Source organism: Papio anubis, chromosome 10 (genome assembly GCF_008728515.1).
Source record: "Papio anubis isolate 15944 chromosome 10, Panubis1.0, whole genome shotgun sequence".
NCBI classification, from domain to species: domain Eukaryota; kingdom Metazoa; phylum Chordata; class Mammalia; order Primates; family Cercopithecidae; genus Papio; species Papio anubis.
Window position 1 is genome coordinate 98,791,544 of NC_044985.1, and position 13,153 is coordinate 98,804,696.

The 13,153-nt window shown below is 36.7% G+C and overlaps 1 protein-coding gene across 1 annotated transcript in view; it reads right to left on the minus strand.

Moving 5' to 3' along the window:
- The window catches only part of ABCA12 (ATP binding cassette subfamily A member 12), a 307,782-nt gene that overhangs the window by 60,489 nt on the left and 234,140 nt on the right, over window positions 1-13,153 (minus strand). The window contains exons 21-24 of the mRNA XM_021923961.2: window positions 12,785-12,875; window positions 10,153-10,332; window positions 9,305-9,620; window positions 6,235-6,349 (exon numbers count right to left, since the gene is read on the minus strand). Of these exons, the coding sequence (XP_021779653.2) occupies window positions 6,235-6,349; window positions 9,305-9,620; window positions 10,153-10,332; window positions 12,785-12,875 (702 nt within the window). The remainder of the gene's footprint in view (window positions 1-6,234; window positions 6,350-9,304; window positions 9,621-10,152; window positions 10,333-12,784; window positions 12,876-13,153) is intronic.

Below are 13,153 nucleotides of genomic sequence, written 5' to 3' on the forward strand. Positions count from 1 at the left end.
TGATTTTGACATTTGTGCAGGCATGAGCATTTCAAGCTGGTGAAAAACCATGGCTTAACTACTAGAGTTCAGTGTAGAGACTGAGCTCATAAAAATCCGTAATTTTTTTTTTTTTTTTTACTAAACACTAATGAACAACACAATCAGTATTTATGTTCCTGAGAGAAACAGTATACCTGATTCCTAAGAATTTAAAACACAGAAACTTAAGGGAGACCTTCCGCCTTTAGCTACAGCCTTCCCATCCTTAACACTTAGTGGCAGTCTGGGTCAATATTTGTCATCCTTGTTTTCCAAAAAGCCATTTATACATTCATAATAAACTCATGTATCTGAGATCCTCTATACCTCTCTCTCAATTGATATTCTTTGATACCTCAGTGATATCCCCAGAGGCCAAGGCATTCCACAAGGTAGAAAAATAAACCAGCACAATCTATTTGTGCATTAACTCAAAAGGATTCTGAAAGATTTAAAGTCCCCTGGGAACATCACACAACTGGGCCTGTCGGGGGGTGGGGGGCTAGGGAAGGGATATCTTTAGGAGAAATACCTAATGTAGATGACAGGTTGATGTGAGCGTATAAAACCACCACATGGCACGCAGAATGCCACCTATGTAATAAACTCCAACGGGTGCACATCCCAGAACTTAAAGTGTAACAGAAAAGTAATAAAAATTAAAATTGAAAAAAAAGATGTAAAGCCCTGTGGACCTTGGTTTGGTTGAATTTTGTGACATGTACTTTGGTGTAATCTGGATATCCTGGTTTCCAGTTTTAACAATTCATGATTAATGTTAAGCCTATGAATTTATCTTTTAAAAAAAAAAAAAAAAAAAAAAAAGGAACAAAAGAAATCTCCACTAACAGGCCAGGCGCAGTGGCTCACACCTGTAATCCCAGCTGTTTGGGAGGCCGAGGCCAACGAATCACCTGAGGTCAGGAGTTCGAGACCAGCCAGGCCAAAATGGCAAAACCTCATCTCTAATAAAATACAAAATTAGGCCAGGCGTGGTGGTATATAATCTGTAATCCCAGCTACTCAGGAGGCTGAGACAGGAGAATAGCTTGAACCCAGGAGGCAGAGGTTGCAGTGAGCCGAGATCATGCCATTGCACTCCAGCCTGAGAGAAAATGAATCTCTGTCTCCCAAAAAAAAAAAAAAAAAAAAAAAAAGAAATTTCCACTAACAGCTTTATAACCCAATTTTTTCTTTTTTCAAAATCAAGGATAGTCAATGCCCCACCCCATTAAACCTAACTTTTCCAGGAAAAAAAAAAGAATAGTGAATGCACTGGATCTTTTGCTCTACAAGCAAAATAGTGAATTTTACTTTTTGCTTTTGTAACATCACATTTCGATAACTCTGCTGCTCCAGTTGTTACCAGGGAAACAGCTACCTGGCTGCCAACAGTCGAAGCTGTGGGCTTTAAGCTAATCACCACTGAGAAAGAGCCTGTGACTTTCTCTCTTAACTTTGCCCTTTTTCTCCCCTTATTCTCTCCCTAATGTGTTTCTCCTCCGAGACCCTGTCACCATTTGTAGTACTCAGCCTATGCTTCCGTGGGAATGGAAAGTATGGATCAAAGTAGCATGGAGCACAGGTCACTATGGAAAGTTTCCCCAATTGCTACACATGCTATCACTGAAAAAAAAAATTACATTTTAGTGTGAAAAAGACCTCAGATATCTTATTCCAGCAATTCTTTGCGTGTACCCTACCCCATTTGAAAAAAATACTGTGTCATGTTTGGTGACTATTTCAGAAGTATTCACCTGTTCCAATATGATGTGTTAGTCCTTTTTATTTCCCTTTCCTACTATTTGTATTTTCATATTTTTATGCCTATTTGAATATAATTAAGTGGGGGAGTTATGGAACCTATATTACTATTTCCCAAGCTGATATTTGCCACAATTTTATGTAGCCTATACAAACATATTTTCCCCCAGTGGCAACGTATGTACGTAGGGGACAATGTCAATGTATTTCCCAAGGTGGTTTATAAAATATCTAGACTGTATCAAGGCCACAAAATAAAGCTGATGTCACGTGTATAAACATGATTTTCTTCCCTGACAATTGATAGCGTTCTATAAATCACTTATATATTGAGAATATTCTTCATTCCTAGACTTGTTAAAAGATAATTTGGCAATTTGGCAGGCTTGAATACCAGGACTAATGGTATTTAATCAATGTAATTTTGAAATTTTTGATACTCAAGATCAGATTCCAGTCCCAGGAATTTATAAAAGTTAGATACTGATCATTTTGCTTTTTCCTGAAACAGGGTGAGTTAGGTGCTTCCAAAAGCATTCACTGTTTAACATTGTAGCATGAAACTTCAGTGTTAAACTTCAGGATTTTACGCCACGAGGAAAATAGCTGCTATTCATAAAGAGAAAGAGCAGTGAGAGCATAAATTATCCAGATTCACTGCCAACTTTGTTGTAATAAACAAGACCAAACTTGCTGATGGAAGGGGGCCCACCAAGAGCGGCCGGCTGTGCTTTCTTGGATGCCATTAGTTCCTCCTCAAAGTGACAGATGTCAGGTACCAGCTTTGTAATCAGAGAGTCACTTGTCTCAAGCCTCCCAAACCTGCCAGAGCAATTCATCAATATCTGATAACCTGTTGCTCAAAGAAAACCCCTCTGCATAGTGGCCAAAGTCTGCCCAGTTTACAGGAAAGAATAAGAAAGAGATTCTAAAAGAGTTTGGATAAATGCGTTGCCACATTCATGAGAAGCTTACGCACAGGGATTGACGTAAATACTGTCAAGAAAAGAAATCAGAAATACTTATATATTTACTTGATAGCAATATCTTCATTCAATTCCGCAAGAATGTCAAGTACTAACTCATAAGGAATAATAACATTTTCTACCTCAATTTCTATCATTCTATTAACAATAGACATTTATATCAGTGGTGGGGTGGATTAGTGTATGTCAGGAAAGCACAAAAAATTGTTTAATGTGAAGCACTAGGGGACTAAAAAATCTTTGTGTAATTATTGGTAACATCTCTGCGGCCCACATATATTTTAGGTTACCTGGCTGAACTGAGAGAATGACTCCAAAATTCTGTCTCCAACAAAATATAAGCACTGAAAGTCCCATAGATGACTTACGTTAGATCAAACAGATGAATTGAACTCATAAACCATGAAAATAATGAGAAAAAATACTCTTCTGTATGTGTTATGAAATCAGATTTGTATAGCTTTATTATTTTAATTTTTAAAAGCAAAGTGCAGAACAAAACCCAATCGAAAGGCATTTTTAAAGTACTTTTTTAATACTATGGGCTTACTTTAATAAGTAAACTTATTGAATTTGTGCTAATTTATTTAACAAGGTAAAGGGATTCATGGAATCATACCATAACAAAGTCAAAGATAAGTGGCTTCATTGAGATACCAATTAACTTGGTTTTCTTGCCAGGATTGAGAATAATTACAGAAGGAAAAGGGAAGAATATTGATTTTATTTACCTTTTTTGTTTAATTTGAATGAAAAAAAAGTAGGACTTGGGCAGCTTTAGACGTTATCGGAATATAAAAAGATGGTATTAAAAAGTGACTTTGAGGCCAGGCGCGGTGGCTCAAGCCTGTAATCCCAGCACTTTGGGAGGCCGAGACGGGCGGATCACAAGATCAGGAGATCGAGACCATCCTGGCAAACACGCTGAAACCCCGTCTCTACTAAAAAAGTACAAAAAAACTACCCAGGCGAGGTGGCGGGCGCCTGTAGTCCCAGCTACTCGGGAGGCTGAGGCAGGAGAATGGCGTAAACCCGGGAGGCGGAGCTTGCAGTGAGCTGAGATTCGGCCACTGCACTCCAGCCTGGGCGACAGAGCGAGACTCCGTCTCAAAAAAAAAAAAAAAAAAAAAGTAAAAAGTGACTTTGAGTTTCTGGTTGCTTAAGAGATTATCCATCATCATCTGCAAATGTCCTTAGAAGTCTGTGTTACTAAAGTAAGACTGTAAGGGTGAAGATAGCTATGATCTGGAAGAGGATTGGTTGGAAGTCAAAATACTTCAGTTCTACTGCCAGATCTACCATTAACTAGCTCCAAGGTCTTCAGCAAGTCACTTCTCAATTTCTGAGCTGAACCTTATATCTTTAAAAAGGAGTTTAGATGAGAACTGTGGGCAGTGGAGCGAGGCTGAGCAGGAGGCACTAGGGACATCCCACTCCTTCCACGCCCGCCTCCATCAATTCATTTCATAAACACACCGTATTTCTTCAAATTTAGGACACCGTTGAGGATGTGCCATTATTTTACATGCCACCAAGAAAGAAAGATTACTGCCAAATAAATCATGACACCCTATCAAATGTATCCCAATTTCAGAGGCTTTAAAAGGCGGGGGGGAAATCAATGTCTTAGAATTGATAAAATATGAATAATTGAGCTCCTCCTCTGTTCTGGCAGACAGAGGGAGCTACATTCTGGAAATAAATGTTGAATGAAGTCTAGATGATCAGACTCAGAGAATTTAAGAGATTGAGCTCGAGTGTATATGGCTGGCAGAACTGGAATACAAAACCTGATATTCTGATTCCAGGTTCAGTGATCTTCCACCATGTCACTTTGACCCCAAGACAAGGGTGGTTAAATTTTAAAGGTAGATGCAGGCCAAATGGAGACACAGAGCTACCAAACAGAAACTGGTTCATAGCTAAAAACATGTCTTTCGCATTTTCAGTTGAGAAATGACTTTTTGTTATGCTTGGATATTTTTTGGTGACACACATAGATGCCTTCGGAGAGCATCATCTTCAAACATGAAATAATACAATGTGTGTGTATTGTATACACACAGTTTTATTATATGCATATATATTTGTATATATACTGTATGCATACATGCTTCTATTTACTGTTTCTATCACAAGTAATATTTTTAAGGTAGGTATTAATTTTGAAGTAGAAATAGACTCCGTTTCTGTCACAGTTTCTATCTCACAGGTTTTCTTTACTCTGTGATGATTTGCTTCTGAATACTAGGAACCTGAAAGAAAACTAGAAGGTAGGGGCTTGCAATCATGATTATGGTTGAAGGCATGGATTCAGCTTTCTAAATTGGAATTAGAAAACCATTGCATACAGTCCTGAATACAACAGGACTCAAACTAGTTGATGAGAAATTTAACAAATTATAACTGAAATATAAAAATACAGCTGTGTGGATCAATCAAAATTCAAATAGAAAAGGTAAAAAATGTACGTTTAAATGTTGGGACAACACTGAAAGCCTGATGCTGAACTAACAGAAATATGAAGCAGCAACTTGTATCTTACAGGGAGAAATGATCAATTGTCTAAAAGCATTGTCAAGGTAAGTCTGAAAAGGACAAGTGGATGAACAGGTTCCTCTAACCTCATTATTTCAGAATTCAGCCAGCCCTTGCAATAATTATTGTGCCCCAGTTTTGAAATGTTTCATCTTTGTTTCCACTCCATGAGTGAGTATAAGAACGGACTCATTATGGGATCAGTAGATAAAATAATTTCTACTCAAATACAATCTAAAAACCACATAATGCTTTATCATAAATTCTAAAAAGAAGTAAGATATTTTGGATTTGGGGTTAATGATGAAGAACGTGCCCAGAAAGAGGTCATGCTTCACACTCTTGGTTCTGTCTTCCATTGTGATATGGTTATTAACCCAATCAGTAGCATAACATGAAATTCTTAGTTTCTATAAGTCAGGAGTCAGTGGAAAATGGGGAAGGTAATTGAAGGAGACAAGATATACTGGAAAGAGAATTTTCTTTGTGAGAGCCAAAATAAGCCATACGTCTATGTCTATGTTTATAGCTCTATCTAGATCTACATTTGGGTTATTTTAGTTACCATGCCAACAATCTCTCTGCCTGAACAGTTGTTATTGTTGTTATTTAAACTTCCTCTGTTAGATCATAAGTCCTATAGGTAATTTCTTGGGCAAAAAATTACTCTAAGAATTATCATTGTACTCATATTTTATTCAGATTTTGTTTTTTAAAAGCACTTAGTAAGTGACTTTTATGTCACTTTTTGAGAAAATAAAATATTGCCTTATCAGCTGCTTTTGTGATTTGTAAAAGGTTTCTCTTTCTGTTTAATTCACAAGGGATGAGTTAGGCTTTCTGAGTTTATATAGGCATGATGAAAATCATAGTAATTGTTCTATGAACAGGACTTACTCATAACAAGAAGTGATTTTCAACATACCTCATGAAGCCGGAGGTCTTTCTCATAGACAAGCTTTTTCACAAAGGCAGCTATAAATACAACCCAGGCAACCATAAGCACGATTGGAAGAGAGTAAGAGACACTGGTTAGGAAGCTGTAAAACAAAAACAAAAACAAAAGAAAAATTCAGTGACCAAAATAATGCCACACTTGCAGAGATTATAATATATAAAGAACTCACTCTCTCTTACATTGAAGTTATGATCCTGTTTTGAAATTGAAAGTACAGTATTACCCCATTATTTATGAAGCATGAAGCTGATTTAACCATGGGTCTGTGGTTTTTTTTTTTTTTTTTTTTTTTTTTAGTGTAATGTTTCAAGAGTAAGAAAAAAAGACAGCTCTAGATTATTAGATAAAATTGACATATTGTTTAAATTATGTTTGAGTATGTCCTGTCTGGGAAAATAATTACTATACAGATATAATTGCAAGGCTCAAAACCTTTATGTGTAAACTAAATTCTTATCTAAAAGGCAGATTTAAAATGAGATGATTGGTTTACCTAACTAAAAGCTATATCTTCTAAAATTACTGTATTTATATCTACTCTTAGAGGATCATAGTTATTATGAAACTAAATTTCCCAAAATGAAATAAAATCTAAAGCATTCACTTCTTTTTGTTTATTTGTTTGTTTATTTTTTAGTAGAGATAGGGTTTCACCATGCTGGCCAGGCTGGTCTCAAACTACTGGCCTCAAGTGATCCACCTGCCTTGGCCTCCCAAAGTGCTGGGATTACAGGCATGAGTCACCGTGCCCGGCCCAAAGCATTTGATTTAAAATGCAGACAAAGAACTTGGATTCTTCAAAGTAATGCTCTGGAAGATGCTTTATACATAGTACAGAAATGTCTATTTTGATGATGTGCTAAACTAGAGAATCACTGGAAGACATCCTCAAGCCCCAGATGTGTTCCTCAATGTCCTGCTCATGATGCCTGAAAGTTAAATTGGAGTGGTTCTCAAAGCACCCAAAGAGGTTACTAAAACACAAGTTTCTGGGCCCCAGCTTCTGATTTATTATATCCGGGTGGGGCCATGTATTTGCATTTTAAACAGCTTCCCAAATGATACTAATACTGCTGGTCCAGGGACCACACCTTAGTAGTCATGGTTCTGACAATTGATACCCTTATTTGCGCTGAGGCAAAGGCAGTAGATGTCGATGACAGATTCTAAGTTGCTCTGTTTATATGCTGGGCTCCACTAAAGCTTTCACTTGGAGAAAGGTCCCAAGGCCATTTCCTTTTTTAATCTACAATGCTAAAAATTTACCTCCAAGTACTCCAAGAAAAATGCAAATATTAATGAAGCATGAGATCACTATAATTCAGTATCACTTTAGCATGCAGAAGTGTGTCATTATCAGAGAGATGAGGTGTTTTTTTGGTGAGGGAGCAGTGGGAGTTGAGGCCATATTCCTTTTTTTTTTTTTTTTTTTGGTCTGTTTCCTGGAAAACTGTATGGCATGGGGTAGGCATTTAAAGACTACTTCTTGAATGAATTTTGTTTGGGTTCAGGTGCAGCCTTGAAGTGATTTCTGGATTTAGAACTAGGCAAAGGCCTTCATTCATTAGCAACAAATCCCCTGTAATGTTTCTTCCAAGTGATAGTGTATTTTAGGTTTGGTCTAGTATAAAGCAGAAATGCTGCTCTTATAAACAGAAGGATCAGTGTAGTACTAGTTATATTATCTTGGGCAAGTTAATTAGCCTTTCTGGATTTCAGTTTTCTCATCTGGAAAGTATGGACAATAATGCCTGCTCCTACTTACCTTATGAGGTTGTTGGGTGAGACAAATGGAATAATATATGTGAAATCATTTTATATGCAACAGTTTATATGTGTGTAAGGCATTATGAACATATTCCCATAAAGAATACAGACTGCACTTATTCTTTAAAGAAACATCCAGGTACCCACCATCCTAGGTACCAAAATTTATAAGGGGAACAAATGAGCAGGTAACTAGATAAGAATTTTAACTTAATTGACCCCATAGATCTTTATAATCTGTGCAAGCCCATTGCAATTCACACATAGTTCAGGCAGCAAAGTCCCCTCCACGACAGCCTCCTCAACAGCCAGCTAACCTTGACAGTCCACTTGATGGACTCCTTACCTGCTTCCTCATGCTACTGTTGCACTAGGTCACATTACCTCATCTCATTTATAACTCTTGAAGTAGTCAAGGGAGACAGAAGCATTGAAAGAAAGAAAAAGGAAGAGAAGAGAAAAAGCCAATACCATTTGAATTGTATATAAACTGCAGTAACTGGGTTGCATAGCATGTTCAATTCCTTTAAAGTAATAATCGGCCTCAAGCTTTTATATAGGAAGGTGAACTTGAAAAACGTAATCCACTTATTTTTTTAACCATCTACAGAGTGAAAGAAGCACTCAGTGCTACCCAACTGGCAGATTTCTTGAACATTCAAATTGAATTGTCTAAAAGCATTATTGTTACTTCTTTATTCATCGAGGAAAACCACTTTAGATATGGAGGATTCCTAGCAAATGAACTGATAGTACATGAAAGTCTCAGGCAGCACAATATTTATCTCAAATAGTTGATAAAAAATGTGTTCAAGATTTCTTTTTTCAATTTGTTTTCTTAAAATTGATCATGTGCTCAGATATTTTAAAATCCAATTTGGGAGTCGGAAGGGATTGTAATATGCTCTTGTTCTTCCCTTTCATTTGACTAGAGAGAGGTAAGCCCAGTAGACAGTGGGTAACATCAAAATCATGCAGCAATGTACTCAGGTCTGAAGTCCAATTCTTCCAATTTTAGGGCCAGAATTTTTGGAGAGCTAAGGGTTATTATAGATCATTTGGTAAACACTTTACCATCATTTTGGTAATGATGAGCAGTTATGATGCAGCTATGCCGTATAGTGTGAACCCTTTTTCAAAACAAGCATATTACAAAGGTTTGGTGAATGTTATTCCTTTCATCTAGAATTCCATTCATCTGAATGAACGGGCTGAAGTGAGTTCTTAGAAAAGTTGTTGATCATTAAAAAGGCTGAAAGTGCACACTTACTTGTCTTTCATGAAGCAGGGATAAGGAATTGCTTGAACCTGGACTGCTATTTCCTGGGAGTTCCTTCCAGTTTGCAATTCAATGATTGCTCTTTCAATACTATCCTGTAAATAAATAAAAGCCCTGCCATAGATCTGGTTGTGTGATGGAGAATTGTGTGGCCCTGGGGCCCAAATCTTGGTTCTTAGGCTTCTTGTGGTCTGTGCGGTCTTGAGACTCATGCGGATGGTATATTTTATGACAGGAGGAAGAAAGACATTTTCAGAGTCATAGCCTCTGTGCCAGCTTCTGTTAGAAGGAAGCTTAAAAATAACACCTAAAAATAAAATGGCAACAACAGCAGAAAGGTTATTTTATAGTTGACGTTATTCATTGTTTGGAGAGTACACAGAGGGGACAGCCAAACAGTCAATTGAGTTAGTAATGTGACAGTAGGTTCAGGCTCTTAATTTATAGAAAACATGGTTAATTGGAGGTGTCAACCTCAGAGATTCAAAGCTGGAGTTTAAGAATATAATCACCAACTAAGTAGACAGAATAAATGCATCACTCTAAGCCACTTATTACAATAAAAACACTTTTAGATAAATTATCTTGACTGATTATGAGGATGGACTCAACTTCACTCTAACTATGTAATCCTTTTCAATCTTAAGTACACCAACAAAATTAGACATACTTAGAAATTATAGTTGGTTGCCTACATGAAAGGTTCTCTTTTCTAAGGACATCAAAGGACCTAATGACCCCCACACTAGTTTTCTGAGTTCTGGATGAAAGACGTGAGGAAAGAATTTGGCCAATTTTAGTACAAAGAGAAGCTCAAACGCTAAGAGAATAGCACTTACTTCCAAAGAGTTCATTGCTTTTGTAGAGCCTTTTAGCCTCTCTCTCCATTTCCTCTATGGTTTTTGCTGCCTGAATACGGTCATATAATACACAAGAGGAAATATTTACTGTCAGGGAAGATAGCGTGTTAAGCTGATCAATGATGTCAATGTTGTTCTCTAATTTCAGCCTTAGAATGTCTAAAGAGGCAAAGCAAAAGAGACAAAAAAAAAATTATGGTCTTGATTCTGGTAGTAATTAGATGAAACACTGATTTTTTTGTAAACACTAAACTAGATTATAAATAACGAAAGGCTGCAGAATTTACTCTAAAAATATCTAGTATTCTACACCAAAGAAAATGGGTCGTTATGCAAATATTCATTGAGGAGCTGAGCTAGTTACAAATACAGTAAACCTACGTTCTAGGAAAGATACAAGATAATTTAAAAATATATTTTGTTACAATTTAATTAACAAAGAACTAAGACGAATAAATTTTTAAAAATCTATCTACATGTAGTTAGGATAAAAAACTATAAATCAGAGATGCGAGTTTAGAATAAGCTAAACAGAAATGCCTGCTTTGTCCATGGAATGTGAATGCACAAATTGAAACAAAGGAAAGTCTATGTAGAGTACATAGGACAAATAAACTATATTATTACATAAGCTGTGATATAGAAACATTTAAGATACCTGAAAATATATACCACATAGTTGTGAATTTCTAATACTGTTTGACTTAAAATCTTATGTGAGTTACTACTTTTGAGATCTGTATTAATCTGACAAAATGATCAAGATTCCATTTTAGGTAATTACTCTGGAATAAAAGGGACTTAATTTCTCTTCAATTTTATGATTCTTTGTGAGGAAATCAACTGGGACAAAGGGTAAATATGAAATTGCAAGTTAACAAATCATTTGGCCAATTAAATTTTTACTGACTTGATCATCATGAATACTGAGAAGGCTGTGAATATCAAAAATCCCTCCTCACAGAACCCAGACATGCCTCTTACATCGTCCAAAATAGGACTACATTTCTCACAGAAGACAACTTCTTAAATGCACTTCTCATGAGAATTTAAAGTGAAATGTTTTACTTGATGTAGATGTTGGTGGGGGAGGGGTAAATTGTGGTTGAACAGTGGCCTCCAGCGGCCATTGGAAATCAACACAACACCAAAGAATTATTTAGAAATTCTGGTAGATAGAATCACAAAAACACTTCAAAAGGTCAGTGTCCCCGAATTCAAACTATATAATCTCTTCAATACTAAGTTACATATGTAATTATACAAGCATAGAGTCTCAATGCTACATTCATTTTAATCTTATTTTAAATTCTAAGCCTCACTTCCTAGTTCAGAAGTTAGAAATGACAAAATTTATATAAGAACTTTTTAGTTTAGCCCTGATATGTTAATCAAATAGTTCCTTGGCCAAATGATACTTTTAGAGAATAAATCCACTAGCACCTTTATTTAATCAAGCTGGGTTGACTATCATAATATGTACATTCATATACAATACAAATATAGGCATAATTCTTCCCCACTGGTTTAGAACCTAAATCATATACGTCCCAGCATTGCCAGGGAGGAGGAGGGGCACTTGCTCTGCTACTGCCAAATTCTGATGCTCTCAATCCGTTTCTCATACCCATGGTTGCATAGCAACAGTGAATCAGACACAGCCTGAATTAAATGTCTTGCATCCCTTAGGTTGAAGGTGGGGAAGTGGCGGAGGGAATGCATAAGTTTAGACAACTTCCTTTGATCTTCTGCAGTCTCTTCCTTTTAAATGACCATGTGAGGAGGACCCAACCTTGAATACTGATTTCAGATTATTTTCTTTTGAGTCTCCCCATTGTGTTTTTTTTGCTTTTGCTAACTCTATGTCTCTTCCAATTACATTCTGGATTAGTCAAGTGATACTGAGGACAATGGAGATAAAAATGTTAAATGTAGCCAGAAACAAATAATTTAAGTTTCCCTTGTCCTTAAGGACTTGCCTTTCATCAAGTCACTAAAATAACAGTGTTCCCTGACTTCTAATAACCTACCCATGATTGAAGGAAAAAAACTGCATTTATATTACATAATAACAATATTATTTTTTTTGAGACAGGGTTTTACTCCTGTCACCCAGGCGGAAGTGCAGTGGCATGATCTCGGCTCACTGCAACCTCCACCCCCCAGGTTCAAGCAATTCTCCTTCCTCAGCCTCCCAAGCAGCTGGGATTACAAGCATGTGCCACCATGCCCAGCTAATTTTTGTATTTTTAGTAGAGATAGGGCTTCACCATGTTGGCCAGGCTGGTCTCGTAACTCCTGACTTCAAGTGATCTGCCCATGTCTGCCTCCCAAAGTACTGGGATTACAGGTGTGAGCCACCACGCCTGACCTGCATTATAATTATTGAAACTAACTACAGACACTGAGATTGTAAATAATCATGACTACTTGTAATTGTACAACTAACTGGGAAGAAGATGGGGGGATATATCCAGTGTCTCATTTTTCTTTGAATAACTAGCTAGATACTAAATACAGAAGAAAAGGGGGAAAATGTTATCATATGGAACAATGTTGTTTATATTTCCGACATGACTCATGAACAAAAGCTTTGTGAATTTGGACTCACCGAGTTCATCTATCTGTTTCAATAGTTCAACAGCATCAAGTCCCACGGAGAATTTTACAAAAACTTGCACAAAAGGGTTCCTTAGAGTATTCTAACAAATAATAATTAAAAATCAGTTTCAATACAAGAAAAATCATGTTTGACATTGTCTCTCTAATAACCACCACAGTGAAATGCAGTAACCAGAACTGGGCATGATCAATGCACTGTCTTGCAAAGGCTCACAGAGAAATCCTTGAGAAGAAAAGAGAAGATTGGGGGTTGGTAATGACTTGACAGGCTGGGCTGTTGCTTGTCCATAGATACAAATTGGTCAGCATGCACAGTGGCCAGATGTGACTACAATTATCAACATTAGAAAATTATATT